The following is an 18,754-nucleotide window of genomic DNA, read 5'->3' on the forward strand; positions in this document are numbered from 1 at the left end:
AACTGCCGAGCCGAGAAGTTTGTGACGAATCGAATTTACTGTAAGTTCGCTCATCTTTAGTGACATCCCCTTAAGCAGTTGCTGTGTCTGCTACTCTGGTAGTTATGTCCATTTCTGGCAGAACTAGTGAAAGTTTATATAATACACACAGGAATTCTGGTGCAGCGTTAAGGACAGTCAAAATTAGGGACATAAAACTAGGAAGGACACAGAATGTGGAGGAAATCGTGCACTGCTATACATCATGCTATACGTCGATGTTTCCCAACTAGTGTGCCTCCAGCTGTTGCAAAACTACAACTCCAAGCATGCCCGTACAGCCTTTGGCTTAGAGTTGGATATGCATACATTATGTATATGCTACTCAAGGGTATTATTATGCATTACACCAGTGTTTCCCAACCAGGGTGTCTCCTGCTGTTGCAAAACTACAACTACCAGCATGCCCGGACAGCCTTTGGCTTAGAGTTGGATATGCATACATTATGTATATGTTACTCAAGGGTATTATTAAGCATTACACCAGTGTTTCGCAACCAGGGTGCCTCCTGCTGTTGCAAAACTACAACTCCCAGCATGCCCGACAGCCTTCGGCTTAGAGTTGGATATGCATACATTATGTATATGCTACTCAAGGGTATTATTATGCATTAAACCAGTGTTTCCCAACCAGGGTGTCTCCTGCTGTTGCAAAACTACAACTCCCAGCATGCCCGGACAGCCGTTGGCTTAGAGTTGGATATGCATACATTATGTATATGCTACTCAAGGGTATTATTATGCATTAAACCAGTGTTTCGCAACCAGGGTGCCTCCTGCTGTTGCAAAACTACAACTCCCAGCATGCCCGACAGCCTTCGGCTTAGAGTTGGATATGCATACATTATGTATATGCTACTCAAGGGTATTATTATGCATTAAACCAGTGTTTCCCAACCAGGGTGCCTCCTGCTGTTGCAAAACTACAACTCCCAGCATGCCTGGACAGCCTTCGGCTGTCCGGTCATGCTGGGAGTTGTAGTTTTGCAACATCTGGAGGCACCCCGGTTGGGAAACACTGCTATACGTCATACAGCATTACTTGGATTTGTGCTCCCTTTTGCCTTTTTTTCTCCCAGTACAAGTTGAAATCAATCCAAGTCAAGGGTGCACACAGATATCATGGCGGGCAGCGAGGTCTGAAGTGCTGCCCGCTCTGAGCTTCAACTGCACATGCGCTGCTTTTAGGTTATACCCAGAAGTGGCATGCGGAGCTGTTTTACATCGGCGCAAGAGAGAGATTTTCCAGGGGCAGGGAAATCAATATTTTACGAAGAGGGAGTTTTCCATGAAAAACAGGCCGGCAGTACGAGTGCGCCTCAGATCTAGGGTATGCCCAAAATACACCTCATTTTTTAAAAAAATTAAAATTTTGGAGATATCTCATGAACGGTGACATGAAAAAAAAAAAGGCTAAAGGTGAATCTAATGAATGTCACCTGCACTATTAGCTTGTACCAAAAGGTTAGAGGGGGTGACTGATAAAATATTCCCGTCATTGTAAGTTACATAAGCACCATAGCACTGCAAACTTCTCTGTTTCCGTAACGTGACGCATGATACCCATTAATGTTAATGGAAGTTGCATAAACCATCTGGATCATCTTTTGGCTATTCACCCATCTCTTTTTGGTTTTTCAATCCTCTTTTCAACCATCTCCAACGGCGAAAACCAGGTGGGAGGCGTCCAGTAGGCCCTTGATCTTGAGATAGGTACAGGTTCTGAAGGTGGCACCCGCATCTGTTGGTCATTTATGGCATAACTTTTGGATATGCCATTAAAGGTGTACTCCGGTACAAAACATCTTATCTCCTATCAAAAGATAGAACGCATGGATCCCGCTGCTGGGGAACCCCACAATCTCCGGGCCGACGGCAGCGGCGTCTGGAACATGGGAGCGTGGAGCTCCTGTGTTCATGATGTAACGCCACATCACATCCCCTCCATTCATGTCTATGGGAGGGGGCATGACGGCTAGTAAAAAGCCGTCACGCCTCCTCCCATAGACTTGAATGGAGGGGGGGGGGGGGGGTGCGGCGGCTGTAGTCACCAGTCATCGTTCACGGAGCACAGTAGAGTGCTCTGTGCACAGATGTCCGGGGTGCCCCAACGGCGGGATCCCCATGATCTAACATCTTATCCCCTATCCTTTTTAACACCTTTAATGTCCAAATGGGAAGACATGTGGTCAGTGAAACAAAAAACTTACTGGCCGGGAACTTTACCGCAAAAAGGGGTGTGAATAGAATAAGAGGCTGAGAGGGCATGAATCACATTCAGTGGGTTGTGGTTATGAACCTCTTATAAATAAATAAAGTTGACGCCCATCTGACTATTCGGTGAAAAGTGAAGAAAAACAACAAAATAGTTAAACATAGCTAGAAAGTAAACAGTCTGGGGTTTTGAGCAAGAAAATGCTCGCCCATACACATAGCAGGGGTTTGCACCAGATTGCTACACTTTTTTGGCTTGTCCGGCCATCAGATTTGTTACCTATCAAGCATTTATGTCACCAGCTTCAACAACCTATGAGCGTACAGGATCCATGGGCCCAGCTGTAACATCTGTGAGCAAATGTTCTGCAGGATGCCATAGAGAACCTATATACCTCCCTGCCCAACTATATCTCATCTTGTATCCCAGTCAGAGGCACCCAACAGGGTACTAGAGCCTCCTTTCACTTATACAGTTTTCCCCCAATAAACTTATCCTTTTGCTTTAATATTGTAATCACTTCCACATATCCCCATTACATACACACATATATAGGGGAGAATAAATGAAACCGTGACATTTTTTGGAGAACAATTTTGGGGCATGGGCTATTCTGTACCAAAATTTGCACCACTTTTAACTTCTAACCTTCAACCACTTTTAACCCCTCTCACACCACCGTTATCCCCCGTCAATAATGGCTGTCAGGCTAAGATTCTACTTGGTTTTTTGTCCTGCATTTTTTGGTTTGGAAAAAATGCCTGAAAAAACACCTGAAAAAACGCCAGTGCAATTTCCTGCGTCTGGCGTTTTTCCTGGCGTTTTTACATTTGTGTGGAAATTGCATTTTTGGCCCCTTTGGCATATTTTTTTTTTTGGTACCCAAAATTTGTTGGGTACCAAAAAAAAAACAAAAAAAAAAAAAAACGGATGCAGTAGTGATGAAAAAAAAATTATTTCATGAAATTTATATTTTTTATAACATAATTTTAATACATTTTTAATAAAGTATGTGTTTCACTTTTTTTTCTAAATTTTTTAGGTAGTACTACTACTCCCAGCATGGAACATACTTCCATGATGGGAGTAGTAGTACCTGTACTAATAGACATATCGTCCTGGGTGTCAGTCGTGACACCCGATGCGATCATCCGTAATATAGCAGAGATGTGGAGCGGCTCTATACAGCGCTCGCACCTCTGCTCTGTACTCCGGCCAGTGATGTGAATAGAACATCACTCATTCATATTTTCTGCCCGAGTGGGGATTGGCCGGATGGTTGCAGCCAATCACCGCTCTCAGCGGGAAACATGAATGAGTAAGTGGCCGGCCGGAGTATAGTGCAGAGATGCGAGCACTGTATAGAGCCGCTCCGCATCTCTGCTATAGACAGGATGATCGCAGCGAGTGTCAGTAGTGATACCCGCTGTGGTCTGTTCTTATCTGCAGGTACTACCACTCCCAACATGGAGCGCACTCTGCTCCATGCTGGGAGCTGTAGTACCTGCATTAATAGACAGATCGCAGCGAGTGTAACTTCTGACACCTTTTGCGATCTGTCTATTAATGCAGGTACTACAGCTCCCAGCATGGAGCAGAGTGTGCTCCATGTTGGGAGTAGTAGTACCTGCAGTTAAGGAAAAGTCACAGCGGATGTCACTCCTGACACCTGCTGTGATCCTCCTGTATAATGTATAGCTGCGGCAGCCGCTCTTCTATGGTCTCCTTCACTGATGTATATATAGACAAATTTATATTTCCCACAGAGAGCTGTGATTGGTTGGAACCATCTGGCCAATCACAGCTCTTTGCGGGAAATATGAATAGGTGTGTATATATACGTCAGTGCAGGGGACCACAGAAGAGCGTCCGGCCGCATCTATACATTATACAGGACAATCGCAACGGGAGATCTGTCTATTAGTACAGGTACTACTACTCCCATCATGGAACAGTGTGGTCCATGCTGGGAGTAGTAGTACTACCTAAAAAAAATAAAAAAAATTAAGACAAAAAAGTGAAAAACACACACACTACATTTTTGTTATTGCTGGCTACATTTTAGGTCCCTGCCCGCACACAAATTGATCCCTGTTTAAAAATGTATAAAAATGTTGTGATAAAAAAGATACATTTCTTTAGATACAATTTTTTCCATCACTACTGTATCTTTTTTATTATTTTTTTAAAATGGTACCCTACGAAATTTTATTAAGAAAGGTATCTCCATCACTTTTTTGGATCGCTAAAGTCCAAAAGAGAATAAAAACCGCCTGATAAAATGCCAAAGTTAAAACCCACATGGCGTTTTTCTTTGCGTTTTTTTTTACTCCCATAGACTTCTATGGGAGAAAAACGCCACGATTTCAGGGGAAAAAATGCCAGTGGCTCAACATGCTGCGATTTATCAGAACCACCAAGGAGCTGAAAAACGCCAAAAATTTATGAAAAAACGCCAAAAGGATAAAAAAATTAAAAAATAAAAAAGCCAAACTGAAAAACGCCAAGTGGAAAAAGAATTTAGCGATTTCTCATTGATTTACAGCTAACATCATTTTTGGGCGGTAAAAATGCCATGCGGCAGAATTGGCATTTTTCTTGGCGTTTAAAAAAAATAAATAAAAAAAAAGTAGAAACTTTGCCTCAAACTCCCTATATTTAAAATGTTTATTAAGTTTGATGTCATAACGGGTCCAGATGGACCCCATTATAGTCAATGAGGTCCGTCAGGCGCCACTATTTTCAGAGAGAATAGTGAGAGTAAAAGACGGTGCAAACACAATTTTTTCTTCCGCTATTCGCGATCATAAAATAATGGTCTTCACATTGCAAACGGCAGTGTGAATGAAGCCTTACCTGTTATTTTGGTCTGAAAGTAAAACTCAACAACAAAAAATACCTCTCTAAGATATTTTTAAAATGCCTCCCGTCATTTTCTGGTGCATCGCATAGAACGTTTATCTTGGCCGGTTGACAGCTTTCAAAGCAGATGCACCCACATTTTTTTTTATTGGTGCACCATTTATTTTTTTATATGTGCTTCTGAGGCAGACACAGTAGTAGGCTGAATGCTGTCAGCTCCCTTCTCTACCATTCACTTTCATGGTCTATAGCAGTGGTCTCCAACCTGCGGACCTCCAGATGTTGCAGAACTATAACTCCCAGCATGCCCGAACAGCCATTGGCTGTCCGGGCATGCTGGGAGTTGTAGTTTTGCCACATCTGGAGGTCCGCAGTAGAGATGAGCGAACTTACAGTAAATTTGATTCGTCATGAACTTCTCGGCTCGGCAGTTGATGACTTTTCCTGCGTAAATTAGTTCAGCCTTCAGGTGCTCCGGTGGGCTGGAAAAGGTGGATAGAGTCCTAGGAAAGAGTCTCCTAGGACTGTATCCACCTTTTCCAGCCCACCGGAGCACCGGAAAGCTGAACAAATTTATGCAGGAAAAGTCATCAACTGCCGAGCCGAGAAGTTCGTGACGAATCGAATTTACTGTAAGTTTGCTCATCTCTAGTAGGTATGTGTGTTAGATATATGTGGTCATGGTGGATTAATGGACCTTCTATTATTTAGTAAGTATATGGCTATTATTGAGATGTATCCATAATATAAAATAGTGTTTCTCATGGGACAAATAATTTGGGAGCAGTGCTGCAGTATCTATGGGTACAGTTTACCGGATAAAATAACACCCAAGGTCCACGTGCAGTCGACATGGTGTTTCTAACACTGTCCTGTTCTAAAAGTTTTCTATGTCTATGCTGCCTTCAACCAAACGTATGGCTCAAGGTCAGATCTCCATAGCTATAGCCGGAAAGTAGGGACATATATAATTTGGATAATAGTTGTACAGTGGTCCCTCAACATACGATGGTAATCCATTCCAAACGGACCATCGTTTGTTGAAACCATTGTATGTTGAGGGATCCGTGCAAAGTAAAGTATAGGACAGTGGTCTAAAACCTGCGGACCTCCAGATGTTGCAAAACTACAACACCCAGCATGCTGGGAGTTGTAGTTTTGCAACATCTGGAGGTCCGCAGGTTGAAGACCACTGGTATTGGAGGTTATACTCATGTGTCCCCACCGCTCCGGACCATCACCGCTCGTCACCGCTGCCCGAGATGTCGCCGTCCATCGCTGTCGCCGCGTCCCCGACGCTCCGGCAAGGCCTCTGCTTCCCTGGCATCCTCGCTCTCCGTCACCGCCATCACGTCTCTACGCACGCCGCTCCTATTGGATGACGGGACGGCGTGCGCAGCGACGTGATGACGACGATGGAGAGCGCCGACGATGGAGGGGATCCCGAAGAGGACGCGCCGGAGCCCCGAGGACAGGTAAGTGATCGTCGGCGGACCACACGGGGCACCGTAAACGGCTATCCGGTGGCAGCTGAAGCAGTCTGCGCTGCCGGATAGATGTTTATGCGATGGCCCCGACATACAAAAGCATCGTATGTTGATGCTGCCTCCGAGAGGCCATCGTATGTTGAAAAGATCGTATGTCGGGGCCATCGTAGGTCGGGGGGGGGGGGGGGGGGTCACTGTATTTAACATACAGTCACACTGAATATACTTGTACGTGGCACTAAGGGGTTAATACATTTGCTCCACATTATCTCAGTGTGCGGTCGGTCATTGTGCGGAGGGTGTGTATTTTCTCATGGATTAACCTGCAAGTCCCAATCCTTAAACATGGATAATAGTGAGCTAATAAGCCAGCTCTGGGCTATATATAACCTGGAAGCATGTCTTCTGCTTACACAGCGATTCCTTCCCCGCCATCTCCTCCAGCCTCAGATTGTCATAAACTAATACTATACAGCAGCGCTATGTAATGATACAGCCGCACAGGAGAACATAAAGATCCGCGGAATGTGTAATTGACTTATATGTTGTTTCGGTCAGTATAAACCATAGCAAAGTTAGGCTGCGTTCACACCAAGTTTTTGCTATACAGTTCCCGTATCAGGTTTTTGATGAAAAACGGATTCCTCAAAACTGGATCAAACTGGATCAAAACGTGTGTAAAAATGTTAACCCGTATACCTTTAAAAACCGTATACGGTTTGAAAAATGATGTCTGGTTGCATCCATTTTTTAAGAAAAAAAAAACCATAAATTTTTTACTTCTTTATGAATAAAGTTTCACTTGTTTGATTGAAATTCAAAGAAAAAAAAACCTGCAAAGTCAAAAACCGTATGGAACCGTATGCACATACGGTTCTGTACAGTTCCCATTGACTCCCATGGTAAAAAAAAACAAAAAAACGCATACGGTTTAATACGGGTTTTCAAAAACAATGGTAGGCTATGGACAAAACCGTACAAGATGCGAAAGGATGCATTATTTGGCATACGGTTTTCAATGGAGAGTCAATGCATACGGTTTTCAATACGGTTCCGTACGGTTTTCACTTTGAAAACGTATACGGGAACTGTATTGAAAAAAACGTGGTGTGAATGCAGCCTTATAGGGGGAGATTTATCAAAACCTGTCCAGAGGAAAAGTTGCTGAGTTGCCCATAGCAACCAATCAGATCGCTGCTTTCATTTTTCACAGGCCTTTTCAAAAGTGAAAGAAGCGATCTGATTGGTTGCTATGGGCACCTCAGCAACGTTTCCTCTGGACAGGTTTTGATAAATCTCCTCCCATAGATGATAAAGCACAATAAATAATAATAATAATAATAACTATTTCTTATGGACGGATCCACAAATAGCCTTACTGATCTTTCCTGTGTGTACAATGATAAGAACAAATGCTACAATGCAAATGAAAGGAAATGTGCTGTATAGATGGAGGGTGGGGATCACAGCTGCACCCATTATTGTCACTAGGGTCGCCACCCTGATGGTATTTTTATATTAAAAATACCGGCAATGCAATGGCTGGTATTTATCCAACCAATCCGCCAACTCCCAGAATGTTGCACCATATACTACACCCCAGTATACAAAAAAAAAAAGTGTTGCACCATATACTATACCAGTGTTTCCCAACCAGAGAGCCCCCAACTGTTACAAAACTACAACTCCCAGCATGCCCGGACAGCCAACGGCTGTCCGGGCATGCTGGGAGTTGTAGTTTTGCAACAGCTGGAGGCACCCCTGGTTGGGAAACACTGGTGTGGTAACTGGGTGTGATGCAGGGCAGATGGCATTATCTTATTGTGTTCGTGACACCAGGGCGTGGTTTATCCTCAATAACACCTGAAAGTATACCGCTGAATCAGGCCGGAAGAAGCGCATGATCTCTATGCGTGAAACCGCCGGCAGTCGCCTCTGAGCGCCCCCCACCCTAAGCATGTCTGCCAGCCTGACGGAGGACCTGTAAGAGGAGCCGGCCGCATTGTACCATTGTGGTGGGTGCAGGAATGCCCTTTTTCTTTGAATTTGCTCAATTTTGATTGCTGCCAATATTCATTTCCTAGCACCACCGTCGGACAAGTTTTGCCTGTATGCCCGCTAAGTGTATGCTTTTTCCATTAGTTCATTTGGGGGTCAGCTGCATTGTATACTGTGGTGCCGCTTTCGTATTCTTTGTTGTTGTTGTGAATAGGTCAGGGAATAACTTACGGAGCCCGGAGGAAACACTTACTTCATATCCTCCCCGTCCCTGCAGGCAGGACTGTCCCTCAGGGATGGTGAGGATGACGATTTTACCATATATAACGCATTGCCACGTCTTATAGATGGTGAAATCTCATGATTGGTTCCCTTTAAAGAAGTTAGAAAGACAGAAATAAAAACAGCACCACACCTGTCCTCAGGTTGTGTGAAGTATTACAACTTGGCTCCATTCTCTTCAATGGAACTGAGCTGCAATTCCACATGTAACCAGAGGACAGGTGTGGAGCTGTTTATAGAAGAATTCAGCTGTTTTTGTTTTTTTACACATCCAAGGACATGACTTTCAACACATTTGCTTCAAGTTTCTTGCCAATGGACAACCTCAAGAAATGGACCAACACTCGTAAATGCTAAATCTCCAACATCATACACTTTAGAACGGTCCCTATGATCTGCTCCACAGTCATGAACACATCTCCATGCACACAATGTAAAACTTTGTACCTACCTACACAGTAAATGTCCAATTCATAAAAACGCAAGTCAATTGGAATGACTGAACTGCGTTCAGAACGATGGCTGTGATGGATTTGACCATCGTCTTTGTGTCTAATATATATATATAGGGCCGTATCTACCAGTAGAAGTCACATCCGGGCCCTAGTGCCTGAGGGGGCCCCATGGCCTTGCATTCACATGAGATGATACCTGTATTATATGTTACACCTCTTTCTGTTTATCTTAAAGGAGGACTCCGCTGCCCCATCGTTCGGAACATTTTGTTCCAAACGCTTGGAGCAGGCGACGGGGGTCGTGACATCATTGCCACGCCCCTCGTGACATTACGTCACACCCCCTCAATGCAAGTCTATGGGAGGGGGCGTGGCAGCTGCCACGCCCCCTCCCATAGACTTGCATTGAGGGGGTGTGGCATAACATCATGAGGGGCGTGGCAGTGACTTTGCGAGCCCCGCTGCCCACTCCAAGCGTTCTAAACGAATGTAGGGTGCTGCACAGTGGCAGGACCCCCACGATCAGACATCTTATCCCCGATCCTTTGGATAGGGCATAAGATGTCTAGGGATGGAGAACCCCTTTAACTATTCCCTCAGGATTTTATATACATTCTAAGAAATGGGCATTAATGGGCAAACTTATCAGATCTATTGGAACAAATAAAACCCAGTTCCTGTCAGATATAGCAAACTTGACTTAGTTATTTGGCCTTATAATACGCAACGTCTTGTATTCGTCTCGTGTCTACTTACTCTTTGACCTCCTTGGAACTGAAGTCCAGGTATCGGTTGCTGACCCACTGGATCTCGAACCAATCTCTGTAGCCCTTGTTCCCACAGCATTTGAACTCAATCTGGAGCAGATCTATGGTCTTCTTCATGAAGCATCGCCCTGGGGTGTCGGTATCCTTATAGTAACGCATCCCGTTCTTCAGCCCAAGTGCCAGGGTGTTCTCCAAGGACCCACTGGCCAGAAAGCATATCACAGCAGTGAAGAAAATGAAGACGTTGAAGAGCAGACAAATAACCAGATAAGGTTTCAGCATTGGTTTCCACTTTGCAAACTTTGTCGGATCCAGAGAATCGTAACAGATTTTCCCAGCAAATGCATTAAGAGAACAGGCCAGAACCCCCATAAGAATAAGGGAATTGGGCACAAAATGGCTTTCAGCATTATCCATCACTTCGCTTCTTTTCCTCAGCTCAATTTTGAGGAACAATCCCATGGTGAACAGGGCAATGCCGGCCAAAACACTGCACCAATTCAAAAGCCATATCCCCTGAGCCAGTTTGACTCGATTCCTCAGGTTAAATTTCATTTTCATCATCGCCATCGTGTTCGCCTAAAATTGGGGTTTTCGCTTGAAATTTCAATGGTTCTTTGATTGGATGAAGGAATCGACTTGGAGACTGACAGTCAGTCCATAAGTGGCTGGAGGGAATTTGGTTCTTTCATATTGACCATCCTACCCTAAAGTTGGAGGGAGAAGGTACCTCTTCTATGGGACCTAAGTGCTAGTAATAACGCAATTCTGAAATGTCACCGACCGAGACGAGCTACAACTATGTCCCACTGAAGGAGGCTGAAAGTTTCAGATGAAGAGCTGTACGTCACCTAAATACCTCTAATCTCCTTCATCCCATTTGTAAGAATCTCTGCCAACCCGATAATCAGCAGATATAATCCGCATTTTACTGGTTACTGGATTTCTCCTTCCACACAGCATGGTGCATGTTCCTGCCTGGCAGCCATTATGGTATACTAAATGAAAAAAAAAAGCACTTAAATGTTTTCAATCGTAAGGTGTAGAGTAGTTCGAATAAGGTCAAAGACTGTTTTGTTACCTCTACCTCCTGTGTACAGGCCTAAGGCCACCCTACTGGTTGATATCTAGAAGGCTGACGAAGTGAAATATTTTGGAGAATATCCAAAGCTAGTAGAGAGCCCGGCACTGCAAGTCCGTATAGAGCCCCTATTAGAATATTAGACGCCGACACTGGTGCCTGGGGAGCTATCTCGGGGGTGCAACTCCAAAATAGACGAGCAGTAGCACACAGTTCAAGAAGAAAGTGAATGCACTCACCCGGATCTATTGCTTGCACTGATCTTTATTCAATATCCATAACAATAGTGAAGCGGGTAGACGCAGAGGAGCAGCCTCGCAGCGACAGACTGTTTCCTGCGCTTGGAGCGCAGGAAACAGTCTGTCGCTGCAAGGCTGCTCCTCTGCGTCTACCTGCTTCACTATTGTTATAGAAGTTGAATAAAGATCACTGCAAGCACCGATCACTGCGCACTCACAATTTCTAATACCTGGGTCCCTGTATAGATAGATCATTTTATTTTCAAGATCAGATGCCCCAGTTTAACCCCTGTCAGGAGGTGTGGACTTTCCCACTGGGGACCCCTAAGTTGCTACCACTGGAGTAGTCTCTGTTAGCTGCTGATTAGAGATGAGCGAACTTACAGTAAATTCGATTCGTCACGAACTTCTCAGCTCGGCGGTTGCTAACTTTTCCTGCATAAATTAGTAAAGCTTTCCGGTGCTCCCGTGGGCTGGAAAAGGTGGATACAGTCCTAGGAGACTCTTTCTTAGGACTGTATCCACCTTTTCCAGCCCACCGGAGCACCTGAAGGCTGAACTAATTTATGCAGGAAAAGTCAGCAACCGCCGAGCTGAGACGTTCGTGACTAATCGAATTTACTGTAAGTTCGCTCATCTCTACTGCCGATACATGAATGGGCAGAAGACAGACATTATAGTTGGCTGAGCAGAGTGGAGTTCAGTCAGAAGGTCAGAGCTGGCAGAATTTTCTTATTATGGAATTTAACCCCTTAGGTGGCAGGGTTTTTCCATTTTTGCATTTTCATTTCTTTCTCATCACCTTCTAAAAATCATAACGCTTTAAATTTTGCACCAAAAATTCCATATGATGGCTTATTTTTTGTGCCACCAATTCTACTTTTTAATGATATCAGTCATTTTGCCAAAATATCCACGGCGAAGCGGAAGAAAAATCATTGTGCGACAAAATTGAAGAAAAAATGCCATTTTGTAATTTTTGGGGGCTTCCATTTCTACGCAGTGCATTTTTCGGTAAAAATGACACCTTATTTTTATTCTGTAGGTCCATACGATTAAAATGATACCCTACTTATATAGGTTTGATTTTGTCGTACTTCTAAAAAAAATCATAACTACCGTACATGCAGGAAAATGTATACGTTTAAAGTTGTCATCTTCTGACTCCTATTACTTTTAATTTTTCTGCGTACGGGCCGCTATGAGGCTCATTTTTTGCGCCGTAATCTGAAGTTTTTTATCGGTACCATTTTTATATTGATCGCTTTTTATTCATTTTTTCATGATATAAAAAGTGACCATATATTTTTATAGTTCGGACATTTCCGCACGTGGCGATACCACATATGTTTATTTTCATTTACACAGTTTTTTAAAAAATGGGAAAAGGGGGGTGATTCTTACTTTTATTAGGGAAGGGGTTAAATGATCTTTATTCACTTTTTTTTTTGCAGTGTTATAGCCCTCATAGTGGCTATTGCACTGCACATACACAGATCATTGCCGTGCATTGACACTGCAAAGATCAATGTTATCGGCGGTCGATTGCTCAAGCCGATTTCAGGCTTGGAGCAATCAATCGGCGAACGGACACGACAGAGGCAGGTAAGGGGACCTCCGCTTACATTCTAGCTGATGGGGACATCACGGCGTGACCCTGCGTTATATATCGGGCGCAGGGCCTACAAGTACGCCCTGCGTCCTTAAGAGGTAAAGGAGTGCTCTAGTGCAGGAACATTTACCCCCTATCCAAAGGTCCCTACCCTGATTGCGGGATGTCCTCGTGGTCAAACCCCCCACGATCTCCTGTACGGCACCCCGGCAGTCCCCAGGAATGGAACGTGCCAACCTCCGCACGAAGCGGCGGCCCACATAACCCTTCTTGTATCTCTCTAATAGCTGCTTGTGGTCTGCCTGGGCCGTCCAGAGCCTGTACTCCCTGCGAGCCCTCACATAACAACTGCTCCCAACTCCTGCGGACAGCTCGGTTAGAATCTCCTAGAAGGCAGGTCATTTTTGAAACGACCATCCTGCTTCTCTCAATCTAATAATGCACCCCCTCTTAAAGTCTGTCAGCTAGGTAAAATGTCTTGAGTGCATTGTAGAGGCGTCTCTAAGAGTCAATGACTTCTCATCAAGAGCACGGCCGGCTCCACCTATAGGCAAAATAGGCAGCCGCCGAGAGAACCCTCCAAATGAGGAGCACGATTCACCTGCTGCAAAAAAGTTATTGCACATTGTCTCCAGGAGTTTTCTTTTACAGTGTCACCCCAGTAGTAAGGAGATTACATGAGGAGGAGGTTTGTTACAGTGTGTCACCCCAGTAGTAAGGAGATTACATGAGGAGGAGGTTTGTTACAGTGTGTCACCTCAGTAGTAAGGAGATTACATGAGGAGGAGGTTTGTTACAGTGTGTCACCCCAGTAGTAAGGTGATTACATGAGGAGGGGATTTGTTACAGTGTGTCACCCCAGTAGTAAGGAGATTACATGAGGAGGAGGTTTGTTACAGTGTGTCACCCCAGTAGTAAGGAGATTACATGAGGAGGAGGTTTGTTACAGTGTGTCACCCCAGTAGTAAAAGAGATTACATGAGGAGGAGGTCTGTTACAGTGTGTCACCCCAGTAGTAAGGAGATTACATGAGGAGGAGGTTTGTTACAGTGTGTCACCCCAGTAGTAAGGAGATTACATGAGGAGGAGGTTTGTTACAGTGCGTCACCCCAGTAGTAAGGAGATTACATGTGGAGGAGGTTTGTTACAGTGCGTCACCCCAGTAGTAAGGAGATTACATGAGGAGGAGGTTTGTTACAGTGTGTCACCCCAGTAGTAAGGTGATTACATAAGGAGGAGGTTTGTTACAGTGTGTCACCCCAGTAGTAAGGAGATTACATGAGGAGGAGGTTTGTTACAGTGTGTCACCCCAGTCGTAAGGAGATTACATGAGGAGGTTTGTTACAGTGTGTCACACAGTAGTAAGGAGATTATATGAGGAGGAGGAGGTTTGTTACAGTGTGTCACCCCAGTCGTAAGGAGATTACATGAGGAGGTTTGTTACAGTGTGTCACACAGTAGTAAGGAGATTATATGAGGAGGAGGAGGTTTGTTACAGTGTGTCACCCCAGTAGTAAGGAGATTACATGAGGAGGAGGTTTGTTACAGTGTGTCACCACAGTTGTAAGGAGATTACATGAGGAGGAGGTTTGTTACAGTGTGTCACCACAGTAGTAAGGGTGGGAATGTGAAAGAGTAGAGCCAATGGGCTGAGTCAAGGGGTGGCAAAAATCCTTGTTCCAGCCCTGATCAAGAGGTACACTATGCAAAAGTAGCCTGTGAGAGCCTAATTATAGGGTTTTATACAATTTTGTAGCCTTGGGTGCCCTGAATCCAATACTGTTTTTATTTTGTTGCCACATGTTAAACTTGATGAACTCTTGTCTCTTTTCAACCTTACAAACTATGTTGCCATGCCCCCCTATTCCTAAAATTTGGGAATTTACTATCTTACTTGACTATCTGCACTTTTCCGTAGAAGCGAATGGTCACAGCAAAATAAATGCCAGAGATCCGGAAATCAAAGGAAGGCTTCAAGTTTATTCCACACCAAAGTGTAACGTTACAACCAAGTGCCAAGTGCAACGTTTCGACCAAGTGCTTTTGTCAAGCATAACAAGTAGTACAATGAAGCTTACTTAACCTGTTAACGACTCAAGCCCGCGTCATATCGGCCGGCCCCCAGGTGATTCTTGTAGTCTCCCCCCAGAGCATTGGAGGCCTCAAGCCCAGTCTGCAGCCAAAGTCAAGTGCAAGTAAGCTAAACCTGCAATAATGGTCAGTCACCAGTCAAGTCATCTATCTAGTCAACGTGGCCTGCACTAAAATACCCAGTCATACTACAAGTCCCAGCAAGCCCTTAAGGTCTCTGCGTCACTGCTCACCTCCGTGGGTCCTGGCTGAACTATATAGACTTTACCATCTGTCTACCCTCAGTAAAGCTACCGTTATCCATAACTTGGCGTCAGAGTCATTATTGCCCCCCCGTGCCTGGCCCAGGATCCAGCGGTATACCTTCGGGTGGTTACAGGCTAAACCACACCCTGGCATCACGAATGCAAGGGGTTAATGTCATCTGTCCCTAGGGTAACAACATCTGCCTTGCACCACACACCCCGCCTTAACACAATAGTCTAAGGCAAGGTTTCCAAACCAGTGTGCCACCTGCTTTTGCAAAACTACAACTCCCAGCATGCCCGGACAGCCAAAGGCGTTGTGTATAGCCGAGTGGGGGAGGAAGTTATCCCTGTATGGCTTCAGATGATGTCACGCCTGCTGGGGAACGCCCCCTTCCCAGTCTGTGAATCTGACTGAGACTGAGCAGAAAATACAGAACAATATCCAGGTAGAAAACTAACAAATAATAAAAATAAAGGCAGGGGGTGGTTTATCGTGATGGGATCAGTGAACTGGGTGGATTCTAACAAGATAATGAGAGGAGGTACTCTTTAATAAATAATGTGAAGCGCCATTTTTTTCACTTCTGCCCCTGCCTCCCCAAACGTCTGTGCACGTCCCTGGCTCTGTATGCCTGTGACATTCTTTTTTACAAGCAATGATTTGTAGTATATGAATACCTTTGTCAGGGGTGTACCTAGAGCATTTAGCACCCGGGGCGGACCCTTTGTTTGGCACCCTCCTTAATTACACCCCCTCCCTTAATTACGCCCCCTCCCTCCTTCCGCTCCTTTAAAAGATCCGTGAAGGCGGCGTCAGCGTTGTGACGTAAAGCTCCGCGCGGCCGCAAGACTCCTTCCCCTGCTGCTCTGACTCCACAAATGCAGGCGCTGGACGGAAAAGCTTTGTGGTCGCGGTGCAGAAGTGGATGGGGGTTGACTCCGTCATGGCCCCCCCCTTGTGATTGGCCCCCCCGGCACTGACCTTTGTATACCCTTGTATGATTTGGGGGGTGTATGAAGGTACAGTATGGGCTGATAGAAGCCTATGTGTGCCCTATTGAGACCCTGTACCACTCAGAGGTCACGTTTTAAACATTTCCCAGCACCAAACTGTACATCTCTATTATAGCTATAAGAAACCATATTGCTTATGACATAAAATTAACAAAAAATACTACATTTATTGCAATAGGAAAAAAAACTATTTTATGGACAAATTGTTGGTCTTGTCCTATAAGACGTTGCGTAATAGGGAAATGTATTCTTCATACCACACAGAACAGACAGCATGATGGCCGCCCGCGATGGGAAGGAAACAGTGACTGTGTTAAGTCTATGAGAACCTTGTAGTGAGGACAGCCGTGAGGATAACCTCAGCTAAACCTGTGACCTGGTGCGGATCGGACGTGCGATTACCATGAAGATAGAGGAGAACCCACTGCAGCAGACTGACTGACCAGCCCCTCCATATTACATCAATTTATCCGTATCTGTAAATCCAGTGCAAAGCTGCTGCTACATCCAGGGCCTAATGCTAAGTATTTATTGATGTATTAGTGCACCTGATTTTTGTCCACAGTTTTGTAAGATTTTTTTTATTTTTATTTAATTGGTATTTTTTTTTTTTTTTGTAACCTATTCTAAGTTTTTAATTTCACCTTTTTTTTTTTTTTTTAGAAGCGTAAGATCATTGGCACTTGTAATCATCCACATCTACTGGTAATGTAAAAGTCTGAGTACTGTCCTGTATGTGAATAGCACCATCTGCTGGAAATAATCTGTAACTACAGCAAACCACATCCAATGCATACGGTAGGTTTTTAGACCCTTTCACATTTTATGTTGTTGTTCTATTTTAAGGGGTATTCTGTTTTAATTTTTTTTGACTATGCAACAGGTGCTGTAAAATTAGTGTAGTTCATAATATGGTGTCTGTAATTTTTACCCCAATAGTTTTTTTTTAGCATCATACAAAATGAGTGTCATCTCAGGTTGCATTGCAGCCCCAGACATTACATCACTAGTCAGGTGATCAGAGGGAGCCTGTCTTTACTTCAATAGGTGGAGCAACCGTTGGGTGGGAGGGAAATCATTCTGCAAGAACTAGAATATTGCAACAGCTGGAGGCACCCTGGTCATAAAACACTGGTCTATTGCATATGGAAGGGATCACAGGTGTGTTTCAGTGGATGGCTGATTTGTGGGAGGGAGAAAAGCGACCTCATACTTACAAACAAGGAATCATGGGACTTGTAGTTGGAGAGAGGGAACTCCAACAGGAAAAAGCCAGTTCAAAAAAGATAGCTGCAGTGTTATGGTAATCTCACAACATAGCCATTCAGCCTCAAGACAGCGTAGATCCTTCCTAATAGAGATGAGCGAACTTACAGTAAATTCGATTCCTCACAAACTTCTCGGCTTGGCAGTTGATGACTTTTCCTGCATAAATTAGTTCAGCTTTCCGGTGGACTGGAAAAGGTGGATACAGTCCTAGGAAAGAGTCTCCTAGGACTGTATCCACCTTTTCCAGCCCACCGGAGCACCGGAAAGCTGAACTAATTTATGCAGGAAAAGTCATCAACTGCCGAGCCGAGAAGTTCGTGACGAATCAAATTTACTGTAAGTTTGCTCATCTCTACTTCCTAAGCATGTCCATTACCGTCTGCCAGGTACTAAAATCACCTTATGGTGGAGAACCCCTTTAATTCAGGGCATTCAGAGTTGTCTCTCCACTTGTGTAGTCTTGGCTGTGGTGCTTAGAGTCATTGGGGGACATTTATCATTGAGTGTTTACACACATTTTTAAAACTAAGAGGCTCAAGTTATGAGTACAAGCGCCAAATTTATCAAAAGTCACACGCAGTGTGATAAATTTGGCGCAAGCGCACAAAATGTGAGACATTAGGAGAGAAGTTGCACATGATAAATTTACAACCACTGCAAAGTGAAAGGGAAAATAGTTCTAGTAAGTTTGGCAAAATTTTCTCCAGGACAAAAAGTCTCACAAAAAGTGACAAAACCTTCAATGTGCCAAATTTGCACCTTTTTAAACACCAAAAAGCATAAAATGCTTGATATATTTCCCCCATTATCTTGTTGGAAGGTGAACATTCGGCCCAGTCTCTGGTTCAGAACACTCTGGATCAGATTTTTATTAAGACTATCTCTGTACTTTGCTCAGTTCAGTTTTCCATTAACCCTGAGCAGTCTCCATATCACAGCAGGGTACTGCCCCCGACCCCCCCATGCTTTACTGTAGGGAAGGGGTTGGGCAGGTGATGAGAAGAGACTGTTTTCTCTTCGCTGCTTTGGGAAGTGCTGCAGTGATGGTTCCGGATAGAGATGAGCGAACTTACAGTAAATTCGATTCGTCACAAA

The 18,754-nt window shown here is 44.4% G+C and overlaps 1 protein-coding gene across 1 annotated transcript in view; it reads right to left on the reverse strand.

Moving 5' to 3' along the window:
• The window catches only part of PRPH2 (peripherin 2), a 38,139-nt gene extending 27,258 nt beyond the window's left edge, over positions 1 to 10,881 (reverse strand). Inside the window, exon 1 of the mRNA XM_056563413.1 lies at positions 10,095 to 10,881. Coding sequence (XP_056419388.1) covers positions 10,095 to 10,675 — 581 coding nt within the window. The 5' untranslated portion in view covers positions 10,676 to 10,881. The remainder of the gene's footprint in view (positions 1 to 10,094) is intronic.
• Positions 10,882 to 18,754: the final 7,873 nt, after the last annotated feature.

The sequence above is a fragment of the Hyla sarda genome, chromosome 3 (assembly GCF_029499605.1).
Source record: "Hyla sarda isolate aHylSar1 chromosome 3, aHylSar1.hap1, whole genome shotgun sequence".
NCBI classification, from domain to species: Eukaryota; Metazoa; Chordata; class Amphibia; order Anura; family Hylidae; genus Hyla; species Hyla sarda.